The sequence below is a fragment of the Trachurus trachurus genome, assembly GCF_905171665.1.
Source record: "Trachurus trachurus genome assembly, chromosome: 15".
In the NCBI taxonomy this organism is placed as follows: Eukaryota; Metazoa; Chordata; class Actinopteri; order Carangiformes; family Carangidae; genus Trachurus; species Trachurus trachurus.
Genome location: NC_139906.1, coordinates 26,781,972 through 26,802,528, shown reverse-complemented (window position 1 = coordinate 26,802,528; position 20,557 = coordinate 26,781,972). Strand labels below are relative to the sequence as shown.

At 40.8% G+C, this 20,557-nt stretch overlaps 1 protein-coding gene across 1 annotated transcript in view; it reads right to left on the bottom strand.

Moving 5' to 3' along the window:
• Nucleotides 1-20,557, bottom strand: part of col13a1 (collagen, type XIII, alpha 1) — a 56,739-nt gene that overhangs the window by 4,336 nt on the left and 31,846 nt on the right. The window contains exons 20-38 of the mRNA XM_083987609.1: nucleotides 18,594-18,629; nucleotides 18,441-18,494; nucleotides 16,231-16,317; nucleotides 16,090-16,116; nucleotides 15,604-15,639; nucleotides 15,442-15,498; nucleotides 15,333-15,356; nucleotides 15,203-15,256; nucleotides 14,782-14,826; nucleotides 14,470-14,595; nucleotides 13,116-13,157; nucleotides 12,959-13,009; nucleotides 12,739-12,765; nucleotides 12,537-12,623; nucleotides 10,345-10,380; nucleotides 8,240-8,293; nucleotides 8,030-8,083; nucleotides 7,143-7,178; nucleotides 1,243-1,329 (exon numbers count right to left, since the gene is read on the bottom strand). Of these exons, the coding sequence (XP_083843735.1) occupies nucleotides 1,243-1,329; nucleotides 7,143-7,178; nucleotides 8,030-8,083; nucleotides 8,240-8,293; nucleotides 10,345-10,380; nucleotides 12,537-12,623; nucleotides 12,739-12,765; nucleotides 12,959-13,009; nucleotides 13,116-13,157; nucleotides 14,470-14,595; nucleotides 14,782-14,826; nucleotides 15,203-15,256; nucleotides 15,333-15,356; nucleotides 15,442-15,498; nucleotides 15,604-15,639; nucleotides 16,090-16,116; nucleotides 16,231-16,317; nucleotides 18,441-18,494; nucleotides 18,594-18,629 (1,020 nt within the window). The remainder of the gene's footprint in view (nucleotides 1-1,242; nucleotides 1,330-7,142; nucleotides 7,179-8,029; nucleotides 8,084-8,239; nucleotides 8,294-10,344; nucleotides 10,381-12,536; nucleotides 12,624-12,738; nucleotides 12,766-12,958; nucleotides 13,010-13,115; nucleotides 13,158-14,469; nucleotides 14,596-14,781; nucleotides 14,827-15,202; nucleotides 15,257-15,332; nucleotides 15,357-15,441; nucleotides 15,499-15,603; nucleotides 15,640-16,089; nucleotides 16,117-16,230; nucleotides 16,318-18,440; nucleotides 18,495-18,593; nucleotides 18,630-20,557) is intronic.

Below are 20,557 nucleotides of genomic sequence, written 5' to 3'. Positions count from 1 at the left end.
TCTTGAGACTCGGACCAATTGAATAAATGAGTCACGTCTGGTGTGCTGCTGCTTGGTTAGAAAGAAAACCTGCAGTGGAATGAGAATGAGATCTACGTAGATCCTCCTGCTTTTTGTCCTCTTTGGGGTTGGAGAGATTAGTGTTCCATGCAAGAGATGGTGTGGAAAACTGGGACTAAAAGTTCTGGTTTCATTAATGTCAAGGCTTTACAGAAGAGAATTAGTGTCTTGCATTCATTATTTCTATGAAAATAACTGGTAATATTAGTCAAGGATCAGAGAGTTTTCCTGGTAGTGATGGAAGGATCGAGTTAGATGATGTTCTCAGGAGGAAACGTGTGTTCATGTCAGTTTTGTGGGAGATCATTATGGTAGATACGGTGTTTAAACTTCCATGCAAACGTGCACATCTTTGCAGCGTGTGATGCCCACAGACGGGGGTCGTGGTTAGAGACAGCTACAGACATGCTGGGAAAAGTGAAGGGAAAGAAAGAGCACCATACCACAGGGCAAGGGGCATCCAGCCCGTCCAGGCCTGGCAAGCCTGGTTCACCTTTCTCCCCTTTAAAGCCTCGGAAACCCTGTTTGTGAAATCAACCGTTTAAAAAAAAAAAAGGCGTGTATCCTCCTCCACTGCTGGACGGTGGGAGGACCTCGGCCTCCTTCCGCTGGACCACTGGGTGCAGGTTTCCTGAGCATGCAGGGAACCTGGGACTGACAGGAGCTGGGCTCACTGGGATGAGTTTGAAAGATTGCTCAAGCTCTCACGCTTGGATTATTTTGTCTTTATTGATGCTATTTGGATTTGGATCAAGTTTGAGTTGCTCCTTTTAGTTAAGAGTTGGCATACTTTGGTGATATGTTGACACTCATCAGTAGAGCCTGCCTGTTTCCTGTCTGTCTCAATCCTGAAAAAAAAGCTCCTCAGGCAGAGTTCTGGTCCAGTCGAGACATTTTCACCCCTGATAAGTCTAAATTGAAATACATGTTGCAGTATTTCCTTTGGTCTAATGAGACCTGTCTGATGAACCAAAGCATCAGTTTTAGCACCCCCCCATATGTCTGTCAGACTGGACTGAACTCCTCTGAGGCTGATTAGAGTCACAGAGCACCAGAGTCAGAGGGCGACCGCCTGCAGAATACCACTCCTCAGAGAGGCTGAAGCTCTGTGGGATGTTGTTGTATTCTAAAACAGTGCTCCTTCCCTTTGACTCGTGGCCATACATTGGACAACTGACATACCAAAGGACAGGGGGCATCTAATCCAGGTGCTCCTTGGTCTCCCTTATCCCCTTTGGCCCCCCTGTTGCCTTTCTTGCCCCTCTCTCCCTGCAAACAACAGCGTATTGAAAAAAGACAAACTTTAGTCCTCCGCATGAAGTCACATATGAAGAATTACTTTTTTTGTTCTTGCATGTAATTTTGATAATAAGAAAAAATATGTTGTTTCGATTCACTGAAAGATGTGCGATTTTGCTTTTTAAAAAAGAGAATATGATTTTAAAAGTAATTAAGTGTAAAAGGAAGGTTAAATAAAGGGAGGAGAGATTACAGCCAGTGACCTTGGTAAGCAGGTTTCATCCAAACAAAAGACTACCACTGCCTATAAACCCATGTCTCAGTGAGATTACCTGTGTAAATAAAGGTTAAATAAATAAACCTCTGATTTGTTCCCTGTATCATGAGGATAAATGTTCTCTTACCTTGACACTGTAGTTGTTCTAAAGCAACCAACCATGATTGTTCCCTGTAGTGCCACATTATGTAATAACGCTGCATTATGTAATATTGTAATACATTTTCACCTTATGATGTAATAACGCCACATTTTGTAATAAAATTCTTGAACGCAACATGTAGCCTAATATACTTTGCTGCACTTTACAATAAGTTGTTACATAATGCACCAAATTATTACAAAATGTGGGTGTTGCATTTTTTATGAACAAAATGTAATATGTAACAATTTATTACAAAATGCGGTAAAGTTTGTTGCATTCAAGAATTTTACTACAAAATGTGGCAGATTATTACAAAATGAGGCGTTATTACATCATTAGGTGAAAAGGTGTTACATTATTACATAATGTGGCGTTACATTCCCTAACTCTGCAACAAGGATGTTTCCACAGCCATTGAAAATTACTTACAGAACTCAACCAATTGTCCCTTTTCAGGTGTTTGCATGTGAAGAAAGAGGTATGAACTGTTTTGTGTTTTGGGGAGTTGCTGTGTGAACTCTAGTCATTTTTACTTCAGTCAATTTCCTCCACTAGAAAGATGAATGCATACATTTTTAAAAGGTTACAACACTTGACAAGACAGTTCCTACAGCAGCATAAAAGATGAGATTGAAAAACTACCAGATATGGTTGGCGACCACTCACACATATTTTGGGATTGCCCAGTGATGCTTCCTTTTTGGAAGGGGGTAAAGAACGAGATAGATAAAGTTCTGGGAATTAATATACCATTTATCCCAAGTCAGTTTCTTTTCGATCTAACTCCTGAAGGCATGTACACTAGAGACCAAAAGCACTTGTTACATATACTCTTGATGACTGCTAGGAAAATGGTGACAATAAAATGGATGAATCCACAGCCACCTACAGTGGCACAGTGGAAACAGAAGCTGAGGGAGGTGTATGGAATGGAGGCTTTAACTGCTAAATTACAATTAAGGTCTGATGTTTTTGTGAGGAGGTGGCTACCTATAGCAAGATACCTCTCTAACTGAGGGGAACTCCACAGTATGCTGGAATGTCTTAACTGTCCACTTATTTATTTATTTATGTATTTATTATTTTTCATTAATGTGTATAATTAAGCTTTCTGGGCCCAAAAGGTTTTTTGTTTTTTGTTTTTTTTCTTGTCTTTAGCACTGTCATACATAATTTGTGATGTTGTCAAGGAATGTTTGTGTTTCTCTTTAATAAAAATAAAGTTCAAAAAAAAAAAAAAAAAAAGAAAAACTACCAGATTATAGTATCAACAAGAACAGCTGCCCACCAAGGTCAAAGGCTGGAAGGGTTCAGATAAAGAGATGACGACACTGTGTGTGGACTAACCTGCTGCAGTGCTCTCCCACTGCTGTCTTTACATCACCTGTTACTGAAATCTCATGTTTTACACGTTCTTGTGATTTGAGGCTACAGTCTGAAATGACTCTAAACATTCAGTCACTGTCACTTCTGTCTTATAAATGGGTGATTCTTCGATTGCCAGAGCTTTTTACTTAAATACATTTCTTCTATTTAAAAAGCTTTTAGCCTGGAACAAAAAACTAATAAAAGATAATTTTGACATCATTAGTGGTCAGTTAGTTTTGTGATGGTGATGACAATTTTCGCTTTTTGGAGCAAAAGTTAGTTAAAGGGATACTTCACCCAAAATCAACAATTCACCAATTTTCTACTCACCGTCATGCCAAGGAAGGGTTTGGAGAACTTTCAGTCAGAGTTATCAAAACACTTTAGGAGTTCCAGGGGGGGTTCAGCGGATGGAGTTCACTTTTGACTCATAAAACACACACTATGAAACATCTAAATACCTCCATACTGCTCATTCGTACTGACCCAAGTGTCCTGATGAAGCCGCCACATGAAAAAGTTGTTCGGAAAAAATGAATTTGATTTCTGTTTTTAGCCTTGTTGTAGCAGTAGCTCTTCCATGTTTACATCATACATCCAGTGGTTTACCTCACTACAAACAAACATCTCGCAGCAAATCTCATCAACATCAACAGAGCCACTGGGAGCTATCATGTGGCGGCTTCAGGACACTTGGGTCAGTACAGACAAGCAGTATGGAGGTATTTGGATGTTTCATAGTGTGTGACGATTCAAAAGTGAGCTCTATCCACCGCCATTATATGAAAATCTGTTGCCAGCCGGACCCCCCCTGGAACTCCAAAAGCATTTTGATGACTCCGAAAGTTCTCCAAACACTTCCTTGGCATGACGATGAGTAGGAAATTGGTGAATTATTGATTTTGGGTGAAGTATCCCTTTACGTTTTAGACTTGCTGGCATAACCCAGTAGCCAGCAAACAATGTACATTGAATATATATAAATAAAATTAAAAGTCCTATTTCTGAAATAAAACAAAACAGTAAGTAATAAACAGCAGAGGTGGGAGAAAGTCCCTATGTTGCAAGTCCAAGTAGAGTCTCAAGTCTTTGCTCTCAAGTCCCAAGTCAAGTCCAAGTCCTAAGATTTTTGTTTCGAGTCCCAACCAAGTCCTAAGATTTTTTTTCGAGTCCCAAACAAATCGATTATAATTAATGATACATAAAGATCATGACCACGCCTCAATTGTTATCTGTGTGGTAGGCATTAGTGTGTTGTCATTAATTATACAGCCAAGACTGATAACAGGAGTGGGTTCTATACGTATAGAACGTCTGGCTGGCTGCTACAGTTTAACATTGATGTGACACTTTTTAAATTATTTTAATATTTGTGCTTGCTGCATGTGACTTGACTTGAATTTCAAGTCAAGAGGGTTAAGTCCAAGTAGAGTCTCAAGTCTTTGGCATCAAGTCCCAAGCGAGTCACAGTCTTTTTTTGATTTGATCAAGAAAGTCTTAAGTCATCAAAATCGGGACTCGAGTCCAAGTCAAGCCTCAAGTCCCGAGTCCAAGTCCCCACCTCTGATAAACAGACTCTCAGATCAGGATACATCAATCTGCAAATTACTCATATTTGTAGAGATCAATAAGTCATGACGCTTCTGCCATGTCTGGCCTTGTGCCCCTGGTACTTTCAGTTGAATAGTAGTTTGAAAAACCTTTATTGCTCTGAAACAGTTGGTATGATTGTAATGACACGTGATATTTAACTTTACAAAATGTTTTAATTGTCCATATATAAACCAAATAAATTTGAAATGTGTTTCTACAAGTTCTTATGTGACAATGCAAAGTTAAGTTTGAATGAATTTAACATGTTCTATTCCTTTACTATGTAGAAGATGTTCAATAGTCTGGGTTGGGGACAAACCCAAAACATAGAAATTCTGGCACATTTGGATTTTCGACATACAGTAAAAGAAATTAAAATGCCATAATTGAGAGACAATTCTTTTTTTCAGAGCTCAAAACTCCCCTAATTGAAGAATCACCCAAATATATTACAGAGCTGTTGCCACCTTGTAAATTATGAAGCGTTTTTGTAACAAGGCTTCAGAAATAGCAAATGAATTGATGCCTATTGTAAAAGCAATAGTTATGTATGTAATAGTATATGAAGAAAGGTTCTGATCACTGTGTGGACTCTTGACTAACGGCTCAGAAACATGCTATTGTGTGAGTAGAGTATATCATAGAGTTGGACAGTGATGGGAGAGCGCTGCTTGCTAATTTGGGGTATGGGGTCAGAGGGTCAGGGGTTGGAAGGACTACATGAAAGCTTGCAAGGGAGAGGGAACTGTTAAGTAGGAGCAGGAGGAGTAAAGAGGAGGTGTAAGAGCAGAATGATTAACCAAGGCCAAGGTTTGTGAGAGGGAGAGAGGGCAACCCAGCAATAAACAGAGCCACGGGCCACAGAGCAAGGTGGAGGGAAGGAAAAGGGGATAAGAGGACCTGCGGAAACAAAAGGAGACAGGACAAAGAGTAAAAACACCAACGCTATCCCATAGCTGCGTCTGCAACACCTTCAACTGGACTGGCACATCATGATTGGTTTATATCATGGACATTGGAAATATCAATTCTTTGGACCTGAGGCCAGTTGAATGTGCTGAGAGGGCTTATGAAATGTGAATACTTAAAAGATGGGAGTGGAAATATTAAAAGAGTCACAGGTTAATGGGAAGGAAACAGACATTCTCTTAGAGGAGGGGAATGTGGACATTAAGGAAAAGACTATCTGATAAAATACAGACAGGAAATGAAGTTCAGTTTTTATACAGAGAGCCAATGTAAGGACTAGTTCAATATTTCAGAAGATATTCTTATTTGCTTTATTTCCAAGAGCATGAAGATGGATACCAGTCTCATTTTAATGTAAGAAGCTGCTCTGCTCTGGTTAGCGTAGATAAGGTGCAACAGCTAGTCTGCAGCAAAGCATCTGCAGTGTGTGTGTGTGTGTGTGTGTGTGTGTGACACTTCACTGAACCACAAGAACTTAGAAAGCACACTGCAGCCAACTATTGTTCACAGCTAAATAACTACAGCACAAAGGACCGACTGTGATTTGTTCATTGGTGTATGTGGAAGTCCAGTCCATTCAAGTGTGTAAGTGTAGAGAACCTTCTTCTCCAGACTTCAGAGGCTTCAGAGGATTACAAATGTTGGGGTCAAGTAGCATGCAAGGAAACAAGTAATTTAAGCAGAGTGAAAAATAACTAACTGGAGTGTGAAACAAGATGTAGACAGGAGAGTCTGAGTTCAAATCAACTGGCACTACAAAATAAATTGTATAAAACATTAGTATTGCAGCAGCTACCCTCCACTATGTTTAATTTAGAAGAAGTGGATAACACCACCAAGATAGGAAATACAGACTGAAGTCAATCTGAAGAGGTGATGTCTGAACTCCTAACACTAACACATTCAGTTTAACCTCTAATGTGTTACCACGCTACTCAGCTCTGTGGTAGGAGAGTCATCCGTCATCCTCGTTAGCATCTTTCCTCTTACTAACATGTGGACCGATCAGTGATCAGTGATCTCAGCGGTAGAATGCAGCTGGTTGTCCCCTTCATAATTTTCAGCAAATCTCTCTATATAACTGTGACTTTAACTACTGTAACTGTTTTAAATGAGACTGATATCCAGCTTCTCTCAGCTATTAGTCTAAAGTGCTACAGTATGACAGCAGCTTAAAGCTACATTCTGAATTTAACCTGAATCACAGCTGTCTCAAGATCAAGATGTTTTCTCACCATTATCACCACTTATAGCTTTTCTTCAGCTTTTTATTTCACATATCCTACATGAGATCATGTTTGAGATCAATACAACACTTAATAATGCAATTCAATATTACGTTGAACGCAAATATCACACTGACCTGATATACTGTATATATATATACTGTATCAAACACACATACGGTGTCTACAGTATGAGATCTAATGTGTGTCCAATAGCTGTTGTGCTATGTTTAAAAGTGCTTAAATATTACAGTAAATATCTTACCCGGTTCCCTTTGAGTCCTTGTGGTCCTACTAAACCCTACAAAAAGAAACAACAAATTGTATTAGTTTATCTGTCTGACTGCTGTGGGTGCAAGGACAAAGGTTTTATTATTATTTTTAAGTTCAGCACCAGGAAAATAAAATAATGTATAACTATAACTATCATTATAAATGCTCAAAAATTATCATGAGGCTTTCGTCGGTGCAAGCTATTTTTAGACCGGTGGAGCAGAGCCGTGAGCTGCTCAGAGCTACGCTACGGAGGCTCATGGGATTTCTTGGTTTCCCTCATCAAATACATCAAATACACAATCCAACAACTCCAAAACGCTCTGGTGGACAAGTTGTGACCTGCACATTCACATTCAGATAATAACGGAACGTTACGAGACAGAGTTGTTTTCGAGGTAAATTCATGCAAAACTGCTTATGTGCGTTCCTGTCGGGGGCAGTTTATCAACAAGCAGTCTCTGCATTTGCCTGAAAAACAACTCTGTCTCGTAACGTTCCGTTATTATCTCATAGCGTGGTGAATGTGCAGGTCACAACTTGTCCACAAGAGTGTTTTGGAGTTGTTGGCTTGTGTATTTGATGAGTTTGATGAGGGAAACCAAGAAATCCCATGAGTCTCTGTAGCGTAGCTCTGAGCAGCTCGCCACTCTGCTCCGCCGTTCTAAAAACAGCTTGCACCGACAATTAAAGGTAACGAACCTACTCATAAAACTATAGGGATTATGGCAATAGGCCAAAATGTTGAACTATCCCTTTGACAGCTATTTAAAGTAGTTCCAGTATTGGTTTTGTGAGACCCTGCCACACATAATGTGGCATAATGTCTTAAAAACATGTTGCTATCTATGAAGACTGTTTAAATGTGAACAGGCTTACAGGGATGCCTTGAGGCCCAGTTGGTCCTGATAATCCTGTGTCTCCCTTTTCACCCTGTAGCGAGAAAGAGAGAAAATCCAAAGTGTATAGTCTTCTAAAACTCATACATTCATTCATTCAAGAACTTTTTGTACCAAACAGAAGTAACTCCATGAGAATGGGACGGACAGAGAGATCTGTGGCTCAGAGAGCTCACACACAGATACTCACACTGTCTCCCTTTGGTCCTGCCGGCCCTGGAACACCTGCTGGTCCTATTAGACCCTTCAAAAGAAACGTGGAAAATAAATACCTGTCAGCAGATACACACAGGAAACACTAGAGAAAGAGTTAAATCAGTAAATCAACAAGCTGTCTGGTGGCCACAAAATATAATGACAGGTCGTTCAGATCAATTTTTGGAAGTTTGGAGGGAAAGTGTTACATCTTTTTTTTTGGCCTTGTCACGAAGCATTGAGAAAGCAAACTTGTTGAACTACTGCTCAAACTGTTACAATAAAAAGGAGGAAAATGAATAAATCGTCAACAGTTGCATTTCTGTCTGAGTAGCAGTCAAGATTGGAGAAGAAGACCTCGCATCTCAGGCATATCCAGTAGGCACAGCTGTGTAGCTGCACTAATACATGTCAGCATGCAGTACAAGCATCCCTGCATGCTCCTCATAGACTCTGAGACAAAGCAGCGTCACAGCCGGCTGCTGGAACAGGGGCAGGATGCAGGAACTGTGGAGGCAGGGTTGAGAACTGAGGATTTACAGCATCATGGAGAAGAAGCTCAAAACAGTTCAGGGCAACGATCCACCTCACCTGCCCCAGGTGGGACTGAGAGGAGGTAACTCAGACAGGGCAGCGGTGCACATGATATGCTTTAGTTAATGGCAAAATAATAATATTTTTACATAAACCACATTTTCTTGTGGTGACAAATTACACTTTTGTGATGTTAGAATGTTATTTCTCCTTTTTGTGCCTGATGGATCTTAGCCATGAGGACATGTCTTAGTTGAAGGCCTTTTCCTTTATGAATTTCCACTCTCAGTGAGCTACTGTAGAGATCAGTCAGGTGATGGTTTACTAGTACAATATTCTGAGTTTATCAATAACGCAGGTACAGTACTGTAGGTTATTTACTGATAAAAACTGAAAACTGGTTCTTTCTACATTTGAGAAATAGTACTTTCTTTTAAAGGAGACATATTCTGTCCCTTTTCCACAAATTAAAATAGTTCCCAGGTGTCTTAAAGACATGTCTGTGACATGCTTTAGTCAAAATACCCCAAGGATCAAACATCACAGCTCTTTTCATCCTCTCAAAACAGCCCTGTTCAGAACGGCTGGTTTCAGTGCCTGTCCCTTTAAATGCAAATGAACCACTGCTTGCCCCGCCCCATCCCTTCTACTGGTACCAGGTAGGGGTGGGGTTATGCAAATTAAAAAACTAGTTACATCACTGGAAGACAACTGTGGGAACAGCTCGTAAAACCACGTGGATTTCAACCTAGGGAGCCTGAAAATTACTGATTTTCTTTGTCAATTCTCTCATTTTGGAGACCAAAAGACAAGACAAACACCCAAATAGATGTTAAATAGCCTTCAAAAAGTGATATTACTATAATATGTCCCCTTTAACTGTATAAACGTACTAATCAGAGGATGTTTGTTCTTACCAAGCCACACCCGTAGTCATCATGGAATGATGTTACATTGTTTTAGAAGATTTTACTGTAACCTTGACTTCCTTTTTTCTTTAACAGGAATCCCATAAATCTAACTTTGGAGCATTGTGACCATGATCTCATGAACAACTCTGTTGTTTCTTTGAATTCATTTATTCATACTTAATATTTAAATATAGGAATTTTGTATTTATTGTGTTTGTGTATACTCTGCTGTTTTTCTATTTAATCTATTAAATTCCCTTTGAGTGCACCTTACAGCTTTGAAAATTTCGTCCGCTGTGACAATAAAGCTCTTGAATCTTGAATGTACATATATGCATTCATGTGCACGCATAAAGTTGAACAGTTGCCATGACACTAGATTCGCCACATCAGCGCATCCTCAGATCTCAACCCTGACCGGTGGTGTCCTATCAGAGCTACTTCCTGACGGAGAAGAGACAGGACAAGCATGGGAAGCAGGCGAGGAAGCAGACATGACAAGCAGACTGAGCAGACACCAAGCAAGCTGTACAGTAGCAGGTGGGTGGAGGAGGAAGAGGAGAAGGGTGGGGGCGAGGAGGAGGAGGAGGAGGAGGAGGAGGGAGGTGGGTGGGAGCGGGGTGGGGGGGACCGGAACAGGACTTGCGCCACTCACCACTGGACCTGGTCTGCCGTCTAACCCATGAGCCCCCTGTATCGTGTTGTACACAGTTAGAGCAGAGATGAAAGGGGAGAGGGAGGAGGGGGGTGGAAGGAGGTGGGGTAATGGGTTTGGGGGTGGGGAGGTGGGGGGGTGGGGTGGGTAAGTGAAGCTGTGACTCAAGTGACTTCAAAAACACATTTAGATGATGACACATGAAGGGTGATGGAAGTAGTGGAGGTAAAGTGAGTGACGGTCATAATGAGTAACACACATTCAGGTGGTCGTCGTCATGACATCACATCATATTCGGAGATGTTTCTCCTCTCCAGGATTGGAGGAGAAACATCGTGACAATCCATCGAGCATCTCTCCTAAAACAGCTGCTTTTACTGGTCACTGTTTCCAGCAGCAGGTGAATCCACATTGTGTTTTCTAGTGAGAGCTGCTGCTGCAGAACAGCTGCATTGATGTGACTGAACTGGCAACACACTGCAGAGTGTTAAAGCTGCACCGAGGGCTGAGGGCCTTAAAGGACAAATGACTCACACAGACGACAGAGGGAAACAATGAGACAAACATAATGTGGAAAAAAGAGTGGGATAAGGAGGAGGAGTGTGTTGTGTAAAATAAACAATTCATGAATCACTGTCCTCCCTTCAGACTGTCCTACTATAGACTGCTGCATTACTGAATAATCATTAATGGTGCATTCATGAATAAGCAGGATTTTACTATTGTATTTGGTCGAGCTGGAGTTAGTTTTAAAGGGATAGTTCAACATTTTGGTAAATTGGCCCATTGCCATAATCCCTAATAGCAGTAGGTTGGTTACCTTTATTTGTCGGTGCAAGCTATTTTTAGATCGGTGGAGCAGAGCCGTGAGCTGCTCAGAGCTACGCTACGGAGGCTAATGGGATTTCTTGGTTTCCCTCATCAAACTCATCAAATACACAATCCAACAATTTGCATGAATTTACCTCGAAAATAACTCTGTCTCGTAACGTTCCGTTATTATCTCATAGCATGGTGAATGTGCAGGTCACAACTTTTCCACCAGAGCGTTTTGGAGTTGTTGGATTGTGTATTTGATGAGTTTGATGAGGGAAACCAAGAAATCCCATTAGCCTCCAAAGCGTAGCTCTGAGCAGCTCGCAGCTTCCACCAAAAATTAAAGGTAACGAACCTACTGCTATGACTATACGGATTATGGCAATGGGCCAATTTGCCAAAATGTTGAACTATCCCTTTAACTATGGGCATATGCTACCAGCTCATCATTTACTTGGCATGTAAAACAATCTGTAAACGCTAAAGCTACCAAAAACATACTCAAGTGAAAAGTCTCATATTGACCTGTGGATCTCTGTATTTCAGCACTACATTCCAAAATCAAACCAGTTAATAATCTAGTAAAGAGTGGTCAGATAAATGTGGGGTGTGGAGTGGAAGCTACCAAGGCTCCATTAAACCACTGCTCAGGATAAAGAGACATCCACCACCTCATTGTCCCAGTTCCATTCTATACCAAACTAATCAAAATCCATCCACTGATGCTAACAGTTAGATGAAGAGAAAGGAACAACACAAAGGGATTACATGTGTAAAACTGGTGAATGTGTAACTCTGAATAGAGATACATGCTCCCAATACAGAAACATTACAAGACATAAAGTTAAAGCTTACACAAAAAAGACAAACATACTGTAATGTTGAGTGTGTAACATGTATCTGCTAGATAATATTCCATAAATACTGATGAATCTTTATTGTCTCCTGAACATTTCCTCTCTTCTGATTTGTTCATTCACAGTAGCCTATGTTTCTCTGAGCGATGTGCTGTCACAGTAGAGATTGTATTTTTCAAAGTTCTCTCTTTGCATGATTATACAGAATTCTCCAGGCCGGTGATGTTACAGTGGTTCATGGAGACTTCATATTAACTTGAGGGCCATTGGATCAAATAACTGATCTACTGCTCTCCCTCCTGAGCCACGGCCACCCAGCATGAGTTTTTGTTAATGATGTGGTCTGAATGTATGGTTGACTCCAGACTCACAGTGACACTGTATCAGTATAAAAACAACCCACTTTGGCTGACACTTCATATGCCAACATGTCTGTGCTGAAGCAGCAACTACAAAAACTAAACATTAACAACAGGAGAGAACTCAAAAGACAAAGATTTGTGAAAAGTGTGAACTTACAGGGAGTCCAAGATGGCCTCTGTCTCCTTTATCGCCCTTCTGACCTGTTGCTCCCTTCTCTCCTCTGATGCCTATGCCTGGCTCGCCCTGAGAGACACAGTGAGAGAGAGTCTCATTGTTACACTTCTACTGCAGTGTAACTGTGTGAAGATCAAACAACATGAGGAGCTTGTGGATATTGTTTAGTAGAAATATGTCTCACTTTAGGCCCTGAAGGTCCTTGAGATCCCTGGATGGCACAGAGACAGTGGGATTACTGACAGTCTGTACTGTTTTCTAGTTTTTACCACTGCATAACACTGATAAAGTAGTGATGTCAGGAGATAAATGAGCCAAATTAAACTGAAAACAACTTAGTGAGAGTTTACAGTAGGTCGTAAAGCCTACACACAGATTTAGTAGTAATAAGACATTTGACTCACTGCTGGGCCAACTGGTCCTGAAGGTCCTGGGGGCCCTGGAGGGCCGTAGATCTAAAAGCACAAACAGAAGCAACAGGTGTTAATTGAGGAAATACAACTCAGACATGCTGTGTTCTACTGTCCTAATCAGACCTGTGGTATAATGACCAACACTTACAATTTCTGACCTCGCTCCTTCTCCAGATTCACCTTTAGGACCCTGTAATAACAGGAAGCAGAGAAACACAAAGACACAAAGTTGAAAATCGTCAAGCAGACAAATTGAAGTGAACAAAGGTTAATCAACACATTTATTTCACACAGCACAGGATACACAATGTATTCTAATTTTCCTCCTTCACAATGCCAGTGCCAGTGTAAACTAACTCCTTTTCAGCCATAAAGTCATCCTCATAGAACAAGGATGAAGAGAGGGATGTCATGATAATGGCTGAATACTTCAATTCAGGGACTTATGATTGCAACCAAATGAATTTAAAATTAAATGTAAAGCATAAAAGTTGATTTTCACCATTTAAAAAATTAGATTACATTAAAATCTGGATTCACTTGGTCTTCATCAGCAATTGAAGTTTGCTAAGGTTGACGTTGATAATGGCTGAACATTTCATTTCAGGGATTTATGATTGCAACTGAATGAATTCAGCTAATCTCAATCACTTGTACAGACTGACACTCTGAGTAAGACTACAATGTGACACCCACACTTAGAGCCACATTGTTTTGTGGTACTCCCATGTAGAGACATGGTTGGAACTTTAAAGGTCTTACAAGCCTTGGAGTTTTTTGTGCAAACCTGGTCCTGTATATGTGTGTTTATATGTGTGTGTGAGGGTGTTTGTATGTCAATGACTCTGTTGAAGCTACTGTTGAAGATCAGTGGTCATATCAACACTTCCTTAAGTGAAAGTAGGACGATCAGTTCCATAAAAACTATCACCAGCTTTGCTTCTGTACTTCTGGACCTGGTGTCTGCCTACCATGCATTGCTCCCTAACAATCTCAAATACCATGCATCTGCCTATGTTATGCACATGCACATCTTGAAGGTTGACCCTTTTTGCATTTAAAATACAAAAAGTAAAGTAAAAGAAATTGGTTGAACATGAAGCACTTGGAGTTTTATAGAAATACTGTGGTTAGGGACTTAGTGTTGCATGTCCTATGTCAAAAAAGTGAATAATAATAAATAAGTAAATGCAAACTGAGTGTCTCCCTTTACTAGCTGTCAAACATACACATATATAAAACCTAACTCTCCATGTAGCACCACGCTACAAATAGCATAGCCACATGTAGGGATCCCTGCCACAGAGAATTCAAAGTTAAACTCAGTGTCGATCCTGGTCTCTTCTAAGATTGTCAGTCTGTAATTAGATAATAACAGGACAGATGAAAAGACCCAAGGCCTTTCCCATGGGTAATTATGGTTGTGGGCATTTGGCTTTGGTCAGGAAACCCCAGGCAATGATGTGATGTGGTGTGGCGTGTTGGTTAATGCAGTTACTCACAGGTAATCCAGGTGTACCCATGTCTCCCTTGGGTCCTGGGAAGCCCATCATACCGCTCTCTCCCCTGGGACCTTCAGGACCAGCTGGGCCTACAAGACCAGGCTCTCCAGGCTTACCTCTGGGCCCCTGAAACACATGTGCTCATGGTTACTGGACTGACTTAACCAGAATAAGAAGTTATGCTGAGACGGGCTCTTCCCATCACCATTCCCATTTTGTCACCACAATTAATGGATTTATATCACACATATACAGCGTATATTCACATAGCAATCGCCTGGAAAGTCATACAGATAACTGATGAAATCTTACCTTGTCACCATCCAGTCCTGGTGCACCTGGTAGTCCGACTTCCCCCTGAAGACACACAAAGGCTGGATTACCAACTGGCTCTGGCAGACCTACATGGGCCCCTGATAAACTCTATGTTAGTTGGTTTCAGGCAGATTTGTTGACTGTGTTGGTGATGCTGTGTGTTCTTCAGGTACTAGCTAGAGCAAGGCTTTAGAAAGGCCAGAAATTAAGAAGTAATTTTTCTGCTGGCAACCATATCCAAGCAAATAAGAGGACGTAGTTCAATATGAACCAAGGTGGGCAGTGTTGCATTTTCGTTTAGTCAAACAGTCACAACCAAATAATGTGAAAAGCCTGGGACATATGCTGTAACAAACTCCAGTGTATGATGACAAACTATGAGAATATGAAATCTGAATGGACATTCTGAAAGGACTACCTTAGTACCAGTGGTGCCAGGGGGCCCTGGAGGTCCAGGTAATCCAGGAGGACCCTACAGGAGGAAGAGATCTCGTCATTAAAAATAATTTTGAGTACTGGGTTTGTGATAAACCCTAGACAGTACTTACCATCAGGGGTATGTTGTGAATATCCTGTGAAGGAATATATGGTCAATATTATATCACTCTTTAGTTCTTCTATATGTGAGAAAAGTACAACTACATCACCGTGACATACGTTTTCATTGTTCTGGATTTCAGCCTTCCCTGGCTCCCCAGTTGGGCCTGGAGGACCCTGTAAAGTGGAAATTAAAATCATTAGCATAATGAAAGTAGACATGTGGATGTATTATGTCAATACTACAAAAACGTGGTCATGAGTCTGGTCGTCAGAACTTACTCTTGGTCCAGCTGGGCCTTCAGGACCTGCTTCCCCCTGGAGGTCAAATAAAGGTATAACATTAAGATTATCCATAAACATTCACTTTGATTGTGAAAGAAAATGTTATAGTGATTTGTATTACACTTATCCTGGTGCAGACCTCGTTAAAGGAGTAGATCCATATGGCTTTTTCACCAATTTATTTGTAAATTGTATTTAAAAAAATCTATATTTACTGAGTCAACATCTTAATTTATACATTGTGGGGCACATCCTGAAATAAGTCAGAACGCAGAGTTGCTCATACTAAACTGTGTGTGGCATCTGTAGCTCTTAGGGAAGTTTATATTAGTATTTAATTGAACAAATACCAACAAATCAGTAGCAGTAGTGACATAGCAATGACTATAATAAAGCTACACTTTGGGTGTCATGATACTGAGGCTATTTGCAAAGAATTCTTCATATTAAAATGTTGTTTCAGTCTCTTCATGTGTGTCCTACCTCGTCTCCATGGTCACCCCTTTCACCCTGTGTGAATAATGTAAAACAGTGACTTGCATGAGCACTAGTTTTTGTAAGAGTGTTAATCAATAAACCATGATGAAGGAAGTGGTGTACATCAGTGCAGGTATGAGCCCTTACCTTAGGCCCCATTGGACCTGCTAATCCTGGTGAGCCTGGTTCTCCTTTGATTCCTTGAGCTGCGATGCTTGGCTCTCCCTTCTCCCCCTGTCATACAAACAGAAATGTGTCAACCAGAACAAAAATAAAAAATAAAAATAATATACAGCAGCCAAAATAAAAAATAAAGCATAAAAGTTGATTTTCACCATTAAAAAAATGGGATTAAATTAAAATCTGGATTCACTTGGTCTTCATCAGCAACTGAAGTTTGCTGAGTTGACATGGACATACTATAAGAGAGCTGTCATTATATGACCTTTCTTAGGTGATTGCATGATAGGAATATGAGGGGAGATGGAAATTCCTGTCTCTGTCAAAGATGATCTCTGGTGTCAGATGAATAGCCTATCCTTGATGTTTTTCCTCTTGCCCACTGACACCTGGCTTTTTTTTTTACTTAAGTTTATTTGTCATTTTCATTATAGTACAGTGTGCAGTCAATGCAATAACATTCATTTTGTCCTGGCTTTCTCTCACCTCGTAAAATGCAATACATTGGTGGACTGAACAACTTCAGGTTCAGGGTGAACAAGCAGAGTTCTTCACAGGTTTGGGTTTTTTGACGTGTGGTTGTGTGAGGGAGCCAAGCACAGTCAGTACAACTTGATCAGAATCTAATGTAAGTAATGTACCGACTGCATGATTGTAATTTACAGATCGTAATGTACTGACTTTGCAGGAAAGCCTCACACAACTCCACGTCGAAAACCCCGAACTCTCCCTTTAAGGTGTTGAATGATTTGTGGTTTGAAGACTGTGTGTGATCTGTTCAGCCCCATGATGAAGATGTTTCCCTGTTGAGCTAGTAGTTTTTACCCTGGTCTTAAATCATCATTAGTACTTTCAGCTGCACCTCCTTCTATCCAGCTTCTCTTCACTGAAGAGCCCTCACCATGGACAGTGAAGATATCTTGTTACATCCATGACAACTGAGCAAAGTGAATCCATTGATGAATACTGACAAGACTATTAAAGGGATACGCCAACTTTTTTTTTTCGTGTCCTGCCTCACTCCCGAGTTCATGACCAGCAGATAGACACCATCCTTTCAACTGTGCGTGCAGTAACAAGGGAGATAATTAGCTTAGCTCAAATGCTGTCTGTATAGGTAGTGTTAGCCTGCCTCCTACCCGAGCCGAAATCAGCAGTCATAAGCTTTTTTTATTTTAGCTCTAAACTCTGTAAATATATCACTTTATCGACATTTCAAACATTTTTAGGTGAGAAGGTAGCCGTTTAGATCAGCAGTGTGTCGTTAATTTGTCTAAATACCAGCTGTTTACAATTTTGTTTGGACGAATTCGGCGCTACTCAAGCTAGCCGTTGTGACCAACACACTTCCAGTTACTTTCACAAAATAAAACACCCGTTGCCCTTTACATACAGAAAACCATGACGATAGAATTTGTGCTTTTACTTTGAAATAGGAAGCTAACCTACCCTCGATGTAGCTAGCTTGAACTAAAATAAACCGTCTTTGCTTGAACCCTCCGTTTTGACCGATCTCGTCCCGTTACCGGCATTTGACCGCTCAAGATGCCTTACCGGAGAGTTTTGTCAGCTCTGAGACGAAAATCAGCCCGCCGGTTTCCGTTTAGAGTTGCTGAAGAGTTTCTCTGATGACTTTAGGTGGAGGCAGGCTAACACGCACTTCCAGCGTTTGAGCTAAGCTAATTAGCGGTGCGCCAGCTCTGCCTATCTGTCTATCTGCTTGTCATGGACTCGGGAGTGAGGCAAGACACAACTTTTTTTTTTGGCGTATCCCTTTAAGCAGACTTCAGTCTTTCAGGACAATCTGACAAACAGTACACTCAATGATCCAACAATCCATTCTTCCTTGAATGGATTGACTAACTGCATGTGTGAGTGCTGTTAGAAATGAATGACATACCATATGATAACATCTGTACATTAAAACAAACAAGAATTAGCCATTCACTTGTGAACCAGACATATGATCTCCCTTAGTCCCTTCCAATATGCCCTAATCACTCCACAAACACAGAGTGAGACACGGCTCACAGCACAGAGAGGCTGAACCAAACAACACTTCCACTGGACCTTTGACAGTCACAAACACAACAACAACAGTGATGTGATGGAATCTCTCCTGTTAGTGGAACAAGGATGACTGACATTAAGAGACATAGCGGATGCTCCAGGCCTACCCTGTAGCCCCTCTTGCCAGGGATGCCAGGGGTACCAGGGATGCCAGCCTGGCCCTTTCCAGTGGAAAAAAAACAGTTATGACCCGCTGATCTCACTGGGTTTGTAATAACTGCCACACAAACACACACACACACTGCTCAGCATGAATTTACCTTCAACCCAGGAGAGCCTGGGAAACCTAAATCTCCCTACAAAGGTCAGGTGCCATGGCAGAAACAGAAAAAAGAAAAACAGTTATGAAATTTGGTGTTATAAATCACATACAGATGATTTATAGAAGTGAACCTAACACAGGCTGAGACCATGCTCCTGATATGAGCCGCTGTACAAAGTGGCAATATTTCTCAAAGGAAAGTCAATCAAAGAACCACAAAGAGACACAAAACCACCAGAGAATAGTGTCGTTTTTGTTTTTTTTGTCTCTGGGATTTTTCATGTCCTGGTTCACATGCAAAAATGCACTAACAAAACTTTAAAAGGACGAGCAAATATACAAACTACTAGTGGCAGAGAGTGCTCTCTAACACATCAGCGCGAAAGAGGCCCATTGTCTCCTAATTTGTGCATATAGTGAAGTGTAATAAAAAAACTGTCAGTAATTAGCATCTATCAAGCGCCAGATGACCTGTATGAAATTGGTTGTTAAAAATAGAAAGCACAACACACTCATGTAGGTCATGTGTGTTCCTGCTTCCATTTTCAGATGAATGAGTCGGTGGCTTAAAGTTGACGCACAGTCACAGCTGAAACCACACAAGCACTGATAGATGGTTGGCACAGGCAGTTCCTACATTCCTATTTGCCCCAGTGGAGATATCAACTGTGTGCCCTGATGCCTAGATTAAATTAAATTGAATTAATTTTAATTGGATTTAGTTTAAATTAGTTTAATTTAATTTTTGAGTTTGTCACAGTTGATACAATGGAGTAAGAAGAGAATAACAAGTCGCGATTACAAGTGATACTCTGTTCAAGGCAGCGATGGCTTTAATTGCTGGCAGTTAATTTGTTAATACATAGAAGCCAGGAGTTTAGGAGAAGGTGAGAGCTCAGTTTATTTGTTGGGAGCTGACTGCACCAGGCTCGGATACAACTGTTGAATCACACAAAGAGAAAGTAAACACATTAATATGTGTTACATTTCACTGCGTAGTCTTTGAACAGCAGGCTACAGTTGTCAAAAGGCACTAATTACTAGTTATTAATACAGGCACCATTGTTACCATTAATCACAGTCACATGACCATGCTGCTACAAGCTGGAATAGGCTTCTCTGAGATGCATATTAGATACTGTTTATAGGTGACTATGATATTTGTACGACAGCTGGAGGGTGGAGCGCTGCTGGACCTCCACTACCCCTGCTACCCTCAGAGAACCCTCCACATACACACAACCCTCACCCCCAAAACCTGCTGCCCCCAAACAGTAAACGTCATCCCTTACTGTCCATCAGAGATTCAAAGGCAAAGTTCAAACCCCACTTGTTTTCATGTTGTTTGTGCTGTGTATTCACTCTGCCAGCTTGGTTTTAAAGGGAAGGGAGTTCTGTTATTATCTCATAGCGTGGTGAATGTGCAGATCACAACTTGTCCACCAGAGTGTTTTCGAGTTGTTGGATTGTGTATTTGATGAGTTTGGTGAGTTTGGGAAAACAAGAAATCCCATTAGCCTCTTAGCGTAGCTCTGAGCAGCTCGCGGCTCTGCTCTGCCGTTCTAAAAATAGCTTGCACCGACAATTAAAGGTAACAAACCTACTCCTAAAACTATAGGGATTATGGCAATGGGCCAGTTTGCTAAAATGTAACTATCCCTTTAAGGTATGATCACAAATTTCTATTTTTACAGCCAGGCAGGTCCCTCTGCTGGCATCTAATATAATTCAGGTATAGGTTTGTATCAAACCCACACGAAGGATGCACATTCAAACAATTAAACAATAATTTAAATCCCAAAAACTATACACATTTTTTCTGGAAGAAGAAAAAGTAACCCTAAATCCCATTATCCCAAAGTCATAAAATCAGGTATGACTGTGGGATAGTGGAGTGATCTGTAAGCACTGGTAGTTTTTCTATGGGAGGATGGCTGTCTCTGGCAGGTACAGTAGGTGTCA